Below are 18,536 nucleotides of genomic sequence, written 5' to 3'. Positions count from 1 at the left end.
CTCATGATTATCTGTGCATTAGTTAAGCATGAATTAATGGATATTAGTGCACCTGTATAGTAAAGTGTTACCAGATGTCCGGGACCTCCAACAAAAAAATATGCCCACAACATTAAATACACAGCAGTATATTTCACTCTACACATGGGGTGCTTCTTCTTTTTTTTTTAACACATCTTGAGTATTTGCTGACAAAAAGCTCTTTTTCCTTCATCTGCACACAGTCCTGCAGTCTCACATGGAGCCTGAATGAATGTGAAACTTATTGTGATGACGGCTCGACCAGCATACGGTTGCATCATTTAGCCTGTGGATAAAATGGCACTTTTTATTGTTATGATTATTGTCTTCTGTTACGTCTCCCTCACAGTGAGCCTGCGGTCTCTTTAGGGATGGAGATATGTAAATGTTTGCTTTCATGTGGGATCCAGGCAGCTTGTTAGAGAAAGGCTTTCACAGTTTCCCGGGCGTGTGAGTTTGGCACCGCAGAGGTGAAGTGTGGAAAACACAGAAATAACATCCAGCTCAGACGCCGCTCATGAGCACAATAACTCGCCCCTCTGTCCAACAATTGCAGAATCTTTTGGTAATTAATTTCTGCCGGCGGTGGCCCGACGCCTCACTGAGGGCGGACTTGGCCTCGCGTCTGTAATATGAGTCTGTGCTGGAATAATTATGATATAGAAGGGCAGAACGCCAGAATCTGTCCATCTATCTACACTCTAAAAAATGATGGGTTGAAAACAACCCAAGTTGGGTTGAAAATGCACCAACCCAACAATTGGGTTGTTTTTACCCAATGGTTGAGTTGTTCTTACCCAGCAATTGGGTTGTCTTAAGCAACATTTAACCCAATCTATCTATCTATCTATCTATCTATCTATCTATCTATCTATCTATCTATCTATCTATCTATCTATCTATCTATCTATCTATCTATCTATCTATCTATCCATCCATGCATCCGTCCATCCATCCATCCATCCATCCATGCATCCGTCCATCCATCCATCCATCCATCCATCCATCCATCCGTCCATCCGTCCATCCGTCCATCCATCCGTCCGTCCGTCCGTCCGTCCGTCCGTCCGTCCATCCATCCATGCATCCATGCATCCGTCTATCCATCCATCCTTCCGTCCGTCCATCCATCCATCCATCCATCCATCCATCCATCCATCCATCCATCCATCCATCCATCCATCCATGCATCCGTCCAGCCATCCATCCATCCATTCATCCATCCAATCCATCCATCCATTCATCCATCCATCCATCCATCCATCCATCCATCCATCCATCCACTAGGTTATCAATTTTTTTGGCCCTTTAGAACATAATCCTGCAAAATCTGTTTTTGAGGAATGATTAATGGGAATCGTCTTTATAAAAAGCTAAGGAGGAAAAACCCGTTTAAAGAGCAGATGACAACAAAAACTCCCACAGATGGGAATCAATAGGAAACGGGGCGTTTTTCACGTCCAGCTCAGAGAGTTCAAAGCCAGCGCTTCGATAAAACCACAGAAACAGATTCACCCACAGATGGAAAAACACAGAAAACATGAGCGTCGAGCTTCCTCTTCAGGATCCAAAAATGCACCGAGAGGTCGTTTCAATTGCTTTGTCCTCTTCTCCATCTCTTCCTCTTTCAAAGCCTTTTTGAGAGACCATATGAGCCATTGAATATCGACACACAGCATTTGGCTGCCAAAAGGTGCAAATGTTGTTACAGTGGATTGGATTTAATCTGAATAGATTCACATAATTTCAAGGGACAAAAGCTTGTATAGAAGAAAAGCAAATTCTCTTGAATGCAATCCACACTTTTTAAACCCGCAGGTTGCATGACCAAAATGTAACCGCAAACAAATATTGGATTTTTTGAAACAGTGCATGATTTTTTTCCTTCATATTATTTGCCTTGGACAGCTCAATTTTAAGGCATTCATGCCTACATGTTCAAAGCCAATGTGATGAAATCCGCATGTTTGCTTACATATTACATATTTGCATCTGGCAAAATATATCAAAGAACAAGCATTTTGGGCTGTTTGAGCACATCTTTGTTAATCAGAAGAAAAATCTGGTCAAGTCGACCTTTGGCAGCGCTCAGATGACCCGGATGGCGACAACAACGTCCAGACGGTTCAGCCCTCCTTCGCTACAGGTGGATGAGGAGACAGGACTAATCGCCTCTCAGACATCTGACAGCAGGGTGTTCAAATTAAAGCTTTCAGAAATGAAGCCGGGCCGGAGCGCTCAGCTCGCTTTGGTTTCCGTAATAAGGCCACCTCAGAGAGGTCTTGTTGTTAAGACCCAAAGACAGGCTCCTCTACCTCATTAAACACAGACAAGAGCCAGGCATGTCTTCTCTTATGTAAAACTCTCCATGTCGAGTCAAAAGATCAATGCAAATGCTGTAGCCGTTCGCACTCCAGGCGTCGAGCCCCAGAAATATTGGATTTCATGTAATTGGCCCTGACTGGCCGTGACGCTTTCACCTCAAAACATCAAATAACGACTCGTGCTGGAGGAAAAGAAAAAGATTATTATCATACATGTCAAATTAAAAATGTGTTTGCTTACTCCAAAACCTTGTTTAATGACAATTAAATAAAGGCACAAATTTAAAAACGCCCCATTGCTTACTTAGCACCTTTGCTTAATAATTTTGACACATGGTTAATGTAACTTATAATAACTTGTTTTAACACTGACATCTAGTGTACATTATAATACAGTTAGGCTAATATTATCATAATTTCCATGTTTGTAGTGCAGTAGATCATGACTTAATGCTTTATGAATTGGTTTATTTCATTAACTGATTTTTAAAATCACATTAAGTTGTTAGAACTAAACATTTTATATAGCGAACTGGTGCTTTTAATCATACCTGTCAAGTATCCCGTTTTGGCCGGGAAAGTCCCGTATTTTACCCTTCTTTCCCGCCGTCCTCCCGTATTCGTATTTTCCCGTAAATCTCCCGTATTTTAACCTGCGTTATTAAAAAATAATAATACCGGAGTAAAAAAACAAAAAAACATTTCCAATCTGAGCTCTGTAACTAGCCTCGCGATAACTGCCATCTGCAGTAGCCTACAGGTGGTCGTTGTCGCGAGGTTATAGTGTGTGAGGTCAGATGACGACGAGTGACAACGCGGGAAAAAACAAAAAAGACGGATGATGGACGTAACTAACGATAGAGATGGAAGGCACTCCTGCCAACAAACCCAAACCCTGTGTAAATACCTTGATCAATGGGACAGCGAATTTAATTTTCTGAAGAGGAGCAGATGGAGGACAGTCACGCGTTTTGTAAGTTTTGTAACTGACTTCATGTGCGACAGGGGAAGATCTTTTAAAGTGACAGCATTCACTTATAATGACAATATAAAGAACAGAAGTAATTGCTCACTAAATATGCTCTGTTCTTGAGTAAATAACTTCAGTACCTTTAAGAAGGATTAATCTATATATAATTCTTAACTTATGCAGTACAACTACAATTTCTGTATATTTCCCACTTAAGGGAAATTTACATTTCCCTTAAGTTCTGATAAGTTGTTATACATGTAGGAAGAGCACAGGCACAAATAAAATGTATTATTATTATTATGCGTTTATGTGAGGATTTAACCCCCCCCCACCCCCCCACCCCCCAATCTATCCCGGATTTTGATACCCAAAAGTTGACAGGTATGCTTTTAATCGCTTAAAAACACGCCTTGCTCTTATTAAATTTTAACGTAAGTAAAAAATGTTAAAAACAAACAATTTACGTAACAAAATGAATATGTATTTATATCAGATCTTTAACCAATAAAACCAAAAATTACATTAAAATCACTTAAATGATCTGTAATCTTATAAAAGAAAATAACCATAACTCATTTACTATAAGATCTATACAAATATATTCAACATATAAAATAAATATGAAATAAAATAAATAAATAATAAATCTTAAATCTTAATAAATTGATTACCGAATCTTAATGTATTTTCTGTTGAAGTGGGACTTTTATTTTGACACGTGGCAATATTGACTTGCTTCACATCATTCCTGTTACTAAGAACCGCTAAGAACCTACACAAACTTATCATTATTAAATAAATGTTGCCCCTAACCTATTAGTGTATTTAAACTACTCAAAGAGACTGAAAAATCTTCTGTTTGGAGTTCAAATGAGCCATTTATTTAGTCTTTTTAAAATATTTGTTTTTACTTTAAAATGTATATGGACTTTTATTCTATCCATTCGCAGGCGGCCATCATGAATCCTGAATCCTGTCGCTTCCTTCACATCATTCCTAGCTCTTTCACAAACACTGAGCCACACGGAAAAGCTATTTTTTTATTGAGTAAACGTTTTAATCATACACAATAAAGCATGATAAGCATGGCCTCCACATCATGCGAGAAGACAGTAGGGCCCAAAAAGAAAAGCGAGAAGAAGATTGCATCCAAAGAGGAGTTCAGATTACTGTCCAATATCATGGGAGTGATGAATAACTTGAGGAAACAGGTAAATATCATCATATGCATCACATAATATGACGTATCTGACATATGCATGACATAGCCTGACGTATATGATATATTCATCATATAAAATGAAATACCCATCATGCGTCATGTATTATGAGATCTTGCATGCATCATATAATAAGAGAAATCTGACATAGGCTTATTCATAATAAAATATGCGATGTCTAACATCGTCTGCGATATAAATTTACTAAAAGTAATGTCTACCATGAACTGAAAAAATGGTAAATTCATGTTTACTTTATTTAATCTTTATCATTGATTACTTTTTAAATAGTGAAAGATTTTTAAATATTTTTAATTTCTATTTCTATTTTTTCTATGTTCTATTAAACATATAATAGATATAATTTGATGTCTACTACGTAAAGAAATAATTACAATTTTTTATTTCTTACATTTTTAAAATTAATTTTTATTTTCATGCATATTTCTCTTTTTTCTATATTATATTAATCACAAATTATAATCTTTAATCTTTCTGTGGGGCATTATTAGTAATATTATAAATCTGATATTATGTGATATAATTAAATACATGTTTATTATTAAAAATAATTTATTTATTATTTTAAAATAAATAAATCAATATGTAAAATATTTTATTATTTAAAAATATGTTAAAAAGCACGTATATTTTACATATTTATTTATTATTTTATACATTTTTATTTTTAGTTGCAATTTTTTTTGTATTGATCAGAACATAGAATAGACACTACAGAATGATTGTTGTAACGAGATAAATTAATTTGAGATGAAATTAATTAATGCAATAAATATTATCTATGCATGCCTGTGCCTGCGTGACCTTTGACCTGTGCTCAGGGAATCCTCTGTGATGTCATCCTGGTAGTGGAGGGAAAGCACATCCTGGCACACAGAGTCGTGTTGGCCGCCGCGAGCCACTTCTTCAACCTCATGTTCACATGTGAGAAACACTTGAGTAATCTAAATTTACACAGATTAGTATTGTTATAATGGTTAAAGCAGATGTAGATGTTCCTCCAGCTGGTTTAGCTAATCATACAGATGTTTCCAGTTGCTCATAGAAGCATGTAAGATCAATCCTGATGCTTTTGCATGTGCAGCCAGTATGATGGAGGCCACGAATCATGAGGTGGAGCTTGGAGGAGCAGAGCCAGAGATCATCGAGCTGCTAGTGGAGTTCGTCTACACGGCACGGTGAGACAGAAATAAAGACAGTCTAGTGTCCTGTATAGACATACCTAATACATACATCATATGGCCAAAAGTATTGGGGGCGTCCCTCCAAATCGCTGAGTTCAGGTGTTCAATCACTTCATGGCCACAGGTGTATAAATCAAGGTCTGACAATCCCATGGACGAGTCCGGGTTTGGCCGTTGCTAGGAGAATTGGACTTACCTGACTGCATTGTGCCAAGTGTAAAGTTTGCTGAAGGGGGGATTATGGTGTGGGGTTGTCAATTTCATGCTCCCAACTTTGTGGGAACAGTTTGGGGACGGCCCCTTCCTGTTCCAACATGACTGCGCTCCAGAGCACAAAGCGTCGGTCCATAAAGACATGGATGAGTGAGTTTGGTGTGGAGGAACTCGACTGGCCTGCACAGAGTCCTGAGCTCAACCCGATAGAACAGCTTTGGGATGAATTAGAGCGGAGACTGAGAGCCAGGCCTTCTCGTCCAACATCAGTGCCTGACCTCACAAATGAGCTTCTAGAAGAATGGTCAAAAATCCCCATAAACACACTCCTAAACCTTGAGGAAAGCCTTCCCAGAAGAGCTGAAGCTGTTAGAGAGGGTGGGCCGACTCCATATTAAACCCTACGGGTTAACAATGGGATGGCAGTAAAGTTCATGAGCATATAAAGGCAATATAGTGTATAATACAAATACATATCGTACACACATTTCTATTAAAGTAACTGCTCTCTGTGTTCTGGCTTTATCTCAGAATCTCAGTGAACAGTAATAATGTCCAGTCTCTGCTGAACGCCGCTAACCAGTACCAGATTGAGCCGGTGAAGAAGATGTGTGTGGATTTCCTGAAGGAGCAGGTGGACGCCACCAACTGTCTGGGTGAGGCGTCTCTCTCTGAGCAAAACTTCTGCCATTCACTGTCCTCAAATGTATTTTTATCCACATTCAATTTCTATTAATTACAAGAGAATTATATATTTCTGTGATTTATTATTGCTCATACTGTATTATAAATCTGCAATTATATCTGACATACCTGATATATGCATCATATGATATGAAATATCTGACGTATGCATAACAAAATATGGCTTATCTAACATATGCATCATGTTGTCTGCGATATCTTTACATACTGAACATTTATATAAATGGATACGATTTACTAAAAATAAAATAAAAATGTAATCAAAAAATTCTTGCATATGTTTATGTAATTTGTGTTCAAATGTATTATATAAATCTGATATTATATCTGACAGATCGTTATATTTATCGTATAATATGAGGTATCTGATTATAATGTAATATGAGATCATATAATCTAAAATATGGCATTTCTAACATATGCATTATAATTTCTGTGTTATCGTTATAAACTTCACATGCATTTTACTAAAAGTGTCTAATAATAACTTAAATATAAATGGATAACAGGTACATTTATGTTTACTTTAATTATAAAACAATTGTAAACAATGTTATGCATATTTTCTTAATAATAAAATATTTTCAAATATTTATATTTATAAATCTTTTACAGTTGTCTTGAAATGTATTTTTATTTAACTTTTATATCTCATTTGTTCCATTGTATTTCTATTAACATATTATACATTATATTTACTTTAGTTAATAAACGATTTTTAATTATTTTTTACCTATTATATACTTTCAGTTTATTGTAAGACATTATTTTTACAATTTTTTATGTAAAATATGTAAATTTTTATAATATTTCATTACCTAAAATGCCTTAAGTATACCCTTAAATATAAACTTAAAAGGTATTAATTACATACATTACATTATTATATATTAATTTATTAATATAAAATTAGTAATAATGTAGTTTTAAATATTTACATGTGTTAATTATAAATATTTACATACTTTACGTAAAAAATACTAAAAAATAATGTATTACAATCAACTGAAAATATATATAATAGGCAAATTTATGTCTACTTAATTGTAAAACATTTTTAAATAATTAATTATTTAAAATATTTATACTTAACTTTTGATATATGATAAAAAAATATATATTTTCATGTCTATTTCATTTCTATTTCTGATTTTTTATGTCTATTAATTGCAGGTCATTTATTAAGGTAGTTTTGTAGGTTACTATTATTGATATTATAAATCTGATATTTATAATAATTTTAAATGAATGTTAACATTAAAACTTTAATCTAAAAATTTACAAGCTTCAGGTAAAATTTTACAAATTATAATTTACATTTAAAAATGTAAACAATGGTGTAAAATGCAATGGTCAGAGAAGTATTGTGCATCTTTATAACGGCTGTTGTGATTGGTTGTCTTCCGTAAGGCATCAGCGCACTGGCCGAGTGTCTGAACTGTCCTGAGCTGAAGGTGGCGGCCGATGATTTCATCCACCAGCACTTCACAGACGTCTATAAGATGGACGAGTTCCTGCAGCTGGACGTCACGCAGGTGACACACCTGCTCCAGCAGGACACGCTGACGGTCCGAGCCGAAGATCAGGTCAGAGGTCGCGGGCCGCTGGGTCACGGGCGGGGTTTGCTGGCGTGAGTGATGTTGATGTTGATGTGTGACCGCAGATCTATGACGCAGCGGTGCGGTGGCTGAAGTACGACGTGTTGAATCGACAGCAGTTCATCGTTGACATTCTGGGGAAGGTTCGGTTCCCCCTGGTCTCCAAAAACTTCCTCAGTAAGACCGTCCAGGCCGAACCGCTGATCCAGGACAACCCCGAGTGCCTGAAGATGGTCATCTGTGAGTTACCAGGACATTAGCAGAGAAATTATTAAGATTATTCAAATGCTTTTTTATATCCATCCATCCATCCAGTCTGCCATCCATCCATCCATCCATCCATCCATCCATCCATCCATCCATACATACATACATACATACATACATACATACATACATACATACATACATACATACATACATACAGCCACCCATTCATAATTTCATATAATTCTTCATATAAGTTTTTTATAAATATATGTAATTATTCCTAGTTTTCATCATCTAAATGTATTCCTAGAAGATAAATAACAAATAATTGTGTGTGTGTGTTCTCAGGTGGGATGCGCTATCATCTCCTGTCTCCAGAGGACCGTGAGGAGCTCGGCGAGAGCAGTCGACCCCGGCGTAAGAAACACGATTACCGCATCGCCCTGTTCGGAGGCTCGCAGCCGCAGTCCTGCCGCTACTTTAACCCCAAGGTACGGACACAGACCACTGGGACTGAGATCCACAGCCATCGAAAAAGTGAAAATATTTATATATTATTTTATTTTATTTAATATTTTGTGTTTTTCTTACAATAAATATGTTAAAATTGCAAAAGAAATAAAATCAAAAAGTCATAAAATGACGTTCCTCTTTATGTAATGAAAGTCTCTATAATTTATTTTTTTAATAATAAGCATTTTTGCTAGCCTGACGTCTATATTCTAGTAAGTATATAATGTCTGACGTGGCCATCCTCAGCTCTAGTCAGAATATGAGTCTGATGCTCCATTGGGCTGTGATTATGGGGCGTGTTTCAACCCAACCAGGAAAGACCTCAATTGGACAGACCTACAACCAATCAGAGCAACGGAGCGACGCATTGTCAAATGTCAACAGAGCTCAACTGCACTGTGTTGCCAAGTCCGCGTTTTTTTCCGCGGGTTGTTTTCTATGTCCGCGGGTTGAAGCTACTATTATGTGATATATAGACCCATGAGTGCGAATTTTAGCAGCAACCTTGCCAAAATAACACACATTTTCCCCCCGGAGAACCCCCCAAGAAGCTATTGTTTAGGGCTAGTAGTTGGCGGGTTTTGTTGAAAAAACTTGGCAACCCTGTCTGCACGTGCGCTGTAATAAACAATCTTTGCCGGTGTTGTTAAGAAATAACATAATTTATTGATACACAGAGTACTTACCCAACATGATCATCATTTCTGAGAGAAACAGTGAAGGTGATGCAGATAGAAACAAGCTCTCCGTTTAGGATTCGAACAAATATAACCCAAGCCCCTTTTATGACTTGATGATTACGTTACTGTTGATCATCTGTCCGTCATCGTCTAAAGCCCGCCCTGATGATCTCATTGGTCAGTTTCTGTTTGGAGATAATTACTCCTCTATGGAGCGATGCCAGACCGAACCGCCCAACCTAAAAATTTTGTGGGCAGGGCTAAGTTCGGCTGGCATCCAGGCTAACATTTTTGCTACAAAAATATCCATATAATAAAATAAATAAAATCCATAAAGTCATGAAAACAATACAAAAATATATTTAGTTATATTTTTCATTAAAAAAATGATCCTGCAGTCACAAACCACTGGGACTGAGATAAACAAATGTTGAGGTTTTGTTTTTAAAATGATAAAATTAAAACAAATAAATCATAAAGTCATGATACTTATAATGAATATACATTTTTCAGTTCATGTAATCAAAGTCTCTATAAAGTTTAAAAAAAAAATCCTGATCCTCCAATCTCAAACTGTGAGCATCACAGAGAGTTATCTGTGTTTCAGGATTACAGCTGGACGGACATTCGCTGCCCCTTTGAGAAACGACGGGACGCCACATCCGTGTTTTGGGACAATGTGGTGTACATCCTGGGCGGCTCTCAGCTCTTCCCCATCAAACGGATGGACTGCTACAACGTGGTGAAGGACAGCTGGTACTCCAAACTCGGCCCGCCGAATCCACGGGACAGTCTGGCCGCCTGCGCCTCTAAAGGAAAGATCTACACCTCCGGAGGGTCCGAAGTGGGTGAGTCTGTCCAGACCGTCCTGTAGGTTTGGATTTGAACGTTTGATGAAGAGAAAATGAAAAGCAAATCTTTATGGGGTTGACAGGAAGTTCAGCTCTGAATCTGTTCGAGTGCTACGACACGCGGACGGAGACGTGGCAGACGAAGCCCAATATGCTGATGCCGCGCTGCAGTCACGGTTCAGTCGAAGCCAACGGCCTCATCTACGTCTGCGGAGGGAGTCTGGGAAACAACGTGTCCGGCAGAGTCCTCAACGACTGCGAGGTCTACGATCCTAACACTGAAGAGTACGTATGACACACCTCACTATAAAGGGATAGTTCACCCAAAAAATGAAAATGTAGGCATACTCAACAAACTGAGATGCTCTGTGTATTCTGACACCTTTCTAAAGCCCCTTTCACACTGCGATTCCGGCAAATACACGGATAATGTGACCCGGCATTTGTTCCCGGGCCGCTAGATTTGGTCCATTCACACTGCCAGCGAAATACCGTAATATGTGCGCTTTCACACACAACGCTTAACGGTCCCGGGTCGAGTTGACACGTGACGTCCTGATGTGACGTATAATGGCGAGCGATCTCAGCTTCAGTGCGGATAGTAAGGAGCTCCATGGTCTCGACTTGTGTCCAGTTTGCGCACATTTCTACTTGTTTAATTTTAGTTTCTTTTGTATACGAACACTCTCTGCGTTTAAAACACCGACGAGCTCTTCTGGCACTGCAGGGTTGTGTTATTGAAAAAACAAGCTCTAGGAGTCGCACGATAACTACGTACACGTTGCGGCATTAGTTTCGGCTTTTGTTCACACAGCGCTCGTCCCGGATCGAATACCGCAATGTTACTAGGTCCCCGACCCGGGTCGAATTCGGTAATCAATCCCGGGACGTGGTTGCTTTCACACAGAAGGCGACCCGGCAATGCTCCGGGAATATTGTGTGTCCGATGTGCAGTGTGAAAGGGGCTTATCAGAACCAGCATTAACTTCTGGAGCAGTTTGAGCTCCAGTAGCTCGTCTGTTTGATCGGACCACACGGGCCAGCCTTCGCTCCCCACGTGCATCAATGAGCCTTGGCCGCCCATGACCCTGTGGTCGGTTCTCCACTGGTCCTTCCTTGGAGCACTTTTGATAGATACTGACCACTGCAGACCGGGAACAGCCCACAAGAGCTGCAGTTTTGGAGATGCTCTGACCCAGTCGTCTAGCCGTCACAATTTGGCCCTTGTCAAACTCGCTCAAATCCTTACGCTTGCCCATTTTTCCTGCTTCTAACACGTCAACTTTGAGGACAAAATGTTCACTTGCTGCCTAATATATCCCACCCACTAACAGGAGCCGTGATGAAGAGATCATCAGTGTTATTCACTTCATCGGTCATAATGTTACGCCTGATCAGTCTATATTGTATTATTTAAATAAATTTTATTTACTTTACTTTTATATCATTAATTTACCATTATATTATTTATAAATATTTTAAATTAGCTTTTATAGTTTACTATCTTTTTATAGTTAGATTTTCAGTTTTCATTTTAATTGCAGTTTTAGTATTTATTTTATGTTTTTTTTATTACATTTTTTATATTTCTATTTAGGTTTCGTTTATTTTATATCAGTTTTAGTTTTTATAGTTAGTATATTAGTATTTTAGTACTTTCTCTTAAATGTATTTTTTGCAGTTAAAAGTTTTCCATGTATTTTTTATTTATTTTATTTCATATTTGTTTCATTTAATCAAAACGATACTTAATAGTTTTAGTTAACAATAACAACACTGCAAAAACGTAGCTCTTTTCTATACTTTTCTGTAAATAACAACAACAAAACAAATAGAAAAGTATAATAAAAAATAGGATTTTTGTATTATATTCTAAGTCAGGGTTTCCCAAACTGAGGTTTGTGAGTTGGTAAAAAAGATAATAATGAATTAAATCATAAAAGTGTACAGTTGAAATAAATAAATAATTTACTCTTTCTTAAAAATAGTTTTATTTGTTAAATGTAAGTCATGTGACATTAACTGACATCAGAGATCCATGAAGGTCAACATTTATTTTTTTAATTATTGAAATATTAACATAAAATCTCAGATGGAAAATGTCAAATGTGAAAGATGTAACAATTTTATTTAAATACTTATATCTCCTAAAAAACATTTTTAAAAATCTGAAAAAATAATGTGTTTTTGTGTCAAATGTCAAATAATGTCAAATGTTTTTGTACGTCTTAATCCATTTGCCAAGTACTTTCTAATATTAAAATTAATGTTTTTTTTAATTACTTAATGCAGTAGAAGGGGTTGTAACAATGTTGCAGATCAGGACCTGACCCAGATTTGTTGGTGTGTGTGTGTGTCGTGTGTTTAGGTGGAGGGTTCTCTGTGGGATGCGCGAGGCCCGTAAGAATCACGGTCTGGTGGTGGTGAACTCCAGAATATACGCCGTCGGCGGGCAGAACACACTGGGTATGTTTTCATCTTCATAAGTCTCTTGCCCATATATATTTTCCTTGGAATCAGTCTTTAGATAGATGGATAGATGGATGGATAGATGGATGGATGGATGGACGGACGGACGGACAGGATAGATAGATAGATAGATAGATAGATAGATAGATAGATAGATAGATAGATAGATAGATAGATAGATAGATAGATAGATAGATAGATAGATAGATAGATAGATAGATAGATAGATAGATAGATAGATAGATAGATAGATAAGCCCCTTTCACACTGCGATTGCGGCAAATACACGGATAATGCGGCCCGGCATTTGTTCCCGGGCCGCTAGATTTGGTCCATTCACACTGCCAGCTAAATACTGTAATGTGCGCTTTCACACACAACGCTTAACGGTCCCGGATCGAGTTGACACGTGACATCCGGATGTGACGTATAATGGCGAGCGATCTCAGCTTCAGCGCGGATAGTAAGGAGCTCCGTGGTCTCGACTTGTGTCCAGTTTGCGCACATTTCTGCTTGTTTAATTTTAGTTTCTTTTAGTAGTAATAGTTGGAAACATTTTCATACGAACACTCTCTGCGTTTAAAACACCGACGAGCTCTTCTGGGACTGCAGGGTTGTATTATTGAAAAAACAAGCTCTAGGAAGCGCACGATAACTACGTACACGTTGTGGCATTAGTTTCGGCTTTTGTTCACACAGCGCTCGTCCCGGGTCGAATACCGCAATGTTACTAGGTCCCCGACCCGGGTTCAATTCGGTAATCAATTCCGGGACGTGGTTGCTTTCACACAGAAGGCGACCCGGCAATGCTCCGGGAAAATTGCAGGTCCGACGTGCAGATAGATAGATAGATAGACAGACAGACAGACAGACAGACAGACAGACAGACAGACAGACAGACAGACAGACAGACAGACAGACAGACAGACAGACAGATAGACAGATGTTGTGTAGAAGCGCACAGTGGAACAGATGCTCTTGGTCTTTGCATGCCTGTTTTTTATGATTAAACCACGTTTTACTGTGATTGTGATTGCTGAAATTACAGCTCAATCGCATCAGTTGGTAAAGCACAGAGGCGTTTTGAGTGTGCCTGTGCTGTGTGCAGTCACTGATCTCAGGTCAGCTCTGTATGTAATGTCCGTGTGTCTTGTCAGGCGGTCTGGACTCGGTGGAGCACTATGAGATCGGCAGTAACGAGTGGAAGATGGCATCGCCGATGCCCTGGAGAGGCGTGACGGTGAAGTGTGCGGCCGTGGGCTCGGTGATCTACGTGCTGGCTGGCTTTCAGGGCGTCGGCCGTCTGGGTCACATCATGGAGTATTACACCGAGACCGACAAATGGGTCGTGTCCAGCAAAGTCCGCGCCTTTCCCGTCACCAGCTGCCTGATCTGTCTGGTGGACACCTGCGGCGCCAACGAGGAGGACATGAATTCAGCCTCTTCATCCTCATCCTCGGCCGATGGACGGATGTAACAGAGATAAAGAACCACTGCAAACCAGACGATATTGTGCCAAGACGTTAGTTCCATTACATATAATATAACTGATAATGGTTTGTGTCTGAGAGGTGAGAGTTCAAATCAAATCCAACCAATCAGGTTTAAACATTTAAGACTTTATTATTCTGATCTCTCGAGCTGTAACACACTCTTTATGGGCTAACACCTAAAGGAAGGCTGATGTTCCCTGATCTCAGATCAGATTTCCACGGCGCAGAAGAACTTCCATTTTTAGGAAACTGTTGCACCTTCTGCATTTAGTTGATTTTTCCATTTTGAGGGCTAATATGTGTTTTATGTATTAAGAACTGGTATTTTGATGTGTGTATATTATGTGTAAAACTTGTAAATGTGTAAGTTTTATTTTTTTTAATAATGGTCATTTTATGATTTTGATGTTGTAGACAAGCTGGAAAGTTTGAATAAACAGTTTTTGTAAGAGATGAGTTATTATTGAGAATCAAAATAAACGTATCTGTTATTCATTGATAATTATTTTTTTCTTTATAATATCAATTCATAAAAAGCTTTCTGAATGTTTATTACTTGTTTATGCTTGTTTTGCCTACAAATAAATCTTATTTTTGAAGATTGAATTAAGACATTAATTCAGTTTTCATTGGAAGTATCATGGATAATATCAGAATATTACTTTTCTTATACTCTAGTTAAATTGTAATTACTTTTACTTGAGTAGAAGTAAACAATACTACATTTTTTATGTAATTAAGTATTAAATGATATTCAATATGAAACATAAAAAGTTTAAAAAGTCAAAAAGTACAATATTATGTTTTGAAATGTTGTGAAATAAACGGTTTCCAAAGAAGAACACTGAAAAAGTGCATATACTTGACAAATAAAATTACTTGGAAAGTAAAAATACTTTACTGTCCGCCTCTGATATATTGTACATATTTTAGAATATGCCATATGTGACCCTTGAGCACTTTACCAGTCATGTGTCTCACCGGTATATTTGTGGCAAACGCCAACAATACATTGCATGGGTCAAAATGATATATTTTATGCCAAAAATCATTAGAATATTAAGTAAAGATAATGTTCCATGAGGATATTTTGTAAATTTCCTACTGTATATATATTAAAAAATATATTATTAGTAGTAATATGTGTTGCTAAGGACTTAATTTGGACAACTTAAAAGGCAATTTTCTCAATATTTAGATTTTTTTGCACCTTCAGATTCCAGACTTTATGATAGTTTTATCTCGACCAAATATTGTCCTATCATAACAAACCGTACATCAATGAAAAACTTTATTTATTCAGCTTTCAGATGATGTATAAATCTCTTATGACTGTTTTTTCGGTCCAGCAGGGACACTTGGACTAAAGTTGGATTCAAGTTTTATTTCCATACTCATATACCATGGTGCTGTAAGAAAATCTAAATAATATAAATATTTTTTAATAATTATTATGATAGTAATCTTTTTTTAATTTGAGAGTAGTAAAGATTGACACTAGGTGGCGCTTTAGCATTAAAATTGAGTTACGTGTTGAGTCCTTTTTCTAGGCAAGTCCTTTTCGGTCCTTTTACATATAAAATGTTTAAGTTACTATTGATGGATCTTCATTCATCTTGGTCCAATTAAAAACATCACAATTTAGATGTACTTTATAATGTTCGCGAATTATTTGGAAATGTTTTAATAATTCTACTCATAGACCGTAAAAAATTAGATTCTACTAGGTTAACGGCTTAGCATATTAATATTAATTACGTACGGTGACGTTCGTCTTGTAGCCCTATCCGATTGTCCGAAAAGGCGGGTGCAGTTGTTGAAATAGCGAATCCAGTTTCAGTGACGGCGTGACTTATGAATATTAATTAGGTTATCTGAATGGACGCTTTAAAAGGTTACCAAGCAACGCCTGAAGTCCCGCATTCATATTCATGAGCTAAACGGATGGGAGAGTTGTAGCTGCGGGTCGGGCTTTATCTCTTTCAGAAAGAGTTTGACGGGTCAGGCCGCAACTTTATCCCGCCTCATGTTCATAAGTTCATAGCGAGGCGTGTTCTGTGACTGAATATGAACTACAGCAGCACTTTCGCTTTATTCTGTTAACTTACGTATAACTCCCGACCAGTGATTGACACACACTTGAAGTCGCAGCGGACACTGAAGGTTTGTTTACTGTTAATCTTTATTGCATCTTAATGATTTTTTGCTTTCCTGCTGCGCTACTTTGAATCTTTGTACACATGAGCAATCACGTAACATTTGTGTTAAATTATACATGCTTGAAATGCAACATTCGTGTGTGTATAATCATTGCAATAACTGATTATAGTCGGTGTTTGTGCTTCAGTATCGCTCATGAATGGGAATGAGGCTGCCAGAGCATGTCATAGAAAGCGAGAGCAGATGTGAAATAGTGCATGAAATCTCATCTCGCAGATTATGCAAAACCATCTGAAAGTTAAGTTAGATAAATGTAATATAGTGCGAGTACAGTTACATACAAATAGTTCATATACAGTATATGATTTGTGAAGGATCATGTGACACTGAAGACTGGAGTAATGATGATAAATTCAGCTTTGATCACAGGAATAAATTACACTTTTCTATATATATTAACATAGAAAATACCGGTAGTTATTTTAAATTCTAATAATATTTCACAATATTACAGATTTTACTGTATTTTCTTTTCGTTTCATTTTTTGTAAAATAAATACAGCCTAGGTGAGCATAAGAGCATAAAAACATAAAAACTTGCATATTATTTACTAATTAACATGACCAGTAGTGTGCAGACTATTTATACTGGGTGTGTCATGCATTTTTAATTCATAAAAAGGGGTCATATTTAGCCTCCTTCAACCCAGAAAAACAAAGTCAATATACTAAATAATTTTTAAATAGAATTTTTTTGTATTTTTTCATGTCATTACATTGTTTAGACAGAGCATGAGAAACAAATGGAATTGTTTTTTATTTATTTATGACATTTTGTTCATGTTATGCAATGTCTTTGTAAGTAAGTTTTCTTTTTCATTCACTATTACATTTTGTAGGTTCCAGGATTGTTTTCAACCAAACTTAGTTTTATAGACGATTCTCAACTGTTATAAAAGATATAACGAAATTAATTGTTATACTATTTTACTTATAAGCATCATAAGTGTGTAAAATGGCCATACGTGGGTTTTCCCATTCAATGCAATGGATCTAATTTGCGTATTAATGTGTTCTTGGAGCAACATGTAATGAAGAAGTGTAAAAATGGGAGTAATAGTTGGAAACATTTTCATTATAATATCTAATATGTTGTAGGAACATTGATTGATATTGTAATTTCTTTCCCTATTGACTTGTTGGGTCTCCCAAAGCCTGATAAACATGATTTAAGTCCTGGTGTCCTCTACAGAAGTCATGTATGAAAGCAATGCCCTGTTTCATATTTTGATTAGGAACTCCATAACATTTTCTTGAGATGTTTATTTATAACAAACAATTTGAAAATAAGTCAGATTTAAATGACTAGTTGTCATATTTTCATAAGAGTGCTAGATTAGTCATTTTTAAAGACCGAGTTGTTGTTCTGGTGAAACCGGCAAACAAATGGACGCCAAGACTTAAAAACAGTGACGTGCGTCAAAGAAATTCACTCAAATATAATGTGCTCCTATGAGAACAGTGGCACCCAGAGTAAATAGAAAAATTATAGTTTGAAGTAGTTTTAGATTATGTTTAGCTACACAGAAGGAAGGAGGTACGTGCTCAGGAATGACACTTTTCTTGGTTTTTCCAACTGGTCTGACGTCTTTGTCAAGCCTCGCTCCAGCGGTATGAATGCTCTCTCTGTCGCTGTGTGACTTCACTCAGGGATCATGAAGACCAGGGTCTGTGTTGCGTTGGAGTGAGTGACCAAAGCATCTATTGTGTAATATGTCGTGCAAAAACAACACATTTACCGTCGTACAGTACATGCTTTGGTCTCCCTGAGAGGATCGAGCTGTAACAAATGCCATAGTTTCAAATTCAGCTCTAGTGTTAGTTTGAACGGGTTCCAGATT

The 18,536-nt window shown here is 37.2% G+C and overlaps 2 protein-coding genes across 4 annotated transcripts in view; both read left to right on the top strand.

The window, feature by feature from the left end:
* The first annotated feature begins 4,168 nt into the window (after positions 1-4,168).
* Positions 4,169-14,977, top strand: klhl7 (kelch-like family member 7). Its single transcript, XM_067425073.1, has 11 exons — positions 4,169-4,529; positions 5,381-5,483; positions 5,644-5,737; positions 6,488-6,612; positions 8,072-8,247; positions 8,325-8,499; positions 8,818-8,960; positions 10,270-10,510; positions 10,597-10,798; positions 12,882-12,979; positions 14,140-14,977. The coding sequence occupies exons 1-11, from the start codon at positions 4,395-4,397 to the stop codon at positions 14,457-14,459; spliced, it is 1,812 nt and encodes a 603-aa protein (XP_067281174.1). The 5' UTR covers positions 4,169-4,394; the 3' UTR covers positions 14,460-14,977.
* A 1,446-nt stretch (positions 14,978-16,423) lies between these two features.
* dennd3a (DENN/MADD domain containing 3a) overlaps positions 16,424-18,536 on the top strand; it is a 44,682-nt gene continuing 42,569 nt past the window's right edge. For all 3 annotated transcript variants that reach the window (XM_067426046.1, XM_067426045.1, XM_067426044.1), the window contains exon 1: positions 16,424-16,638. The gene's annotated coding sequence lies outside the window, so the exon portion shown is untranslated. The remainder of the gene's footprint in view (positions 16,639-18,536) is intronic.

The sequence above is a fragment of the Pseudorasbora parva genome, chromosome 19 (assembly GCF_024679245.1).
Source record: "Pseudorasbora parva isolate DD20220531a chromosome 19, ASM2467924v1, whole genome shotgun sequence".
Classification (NCBI taxonomy): domain Eukaryota; kingdom Metazoa; phylum Chordata; class Actinopteri; order Cypriniformes; family Gobionidae; genus Pseudorasbora; species Pseudorasbora parva.
Note: the sequence above shows the minus strand (reverse complement) of the source record. Positions and strands in the feature narration are given on the sequence as shown.

Bases quoted from the DNA above. Each gene is read 5' to 3' on its own strand.
- klhl7 (XM_067425073.1), top strand. From the start codon at position 4,395: ATGATAAGCATGGCCTCCACATCATGCGAGAAGACAGTAGGGCCCAAA. The intron at 8,248-8,324 runs GTCAGAGGTCGC...GTGTGACCGCAG, and splicing joins CGGTCCGAGCCGAAGATCAG to ATCTATGACGCAGCGGTGCG. The intron at 8,500-8,817 runs GTGAGTTACCAG...GTGTGTTCTCAG, and splicing joins GTGCCTGAAGATGGTCATCT to GTGGGATGCGCTATCATCTC.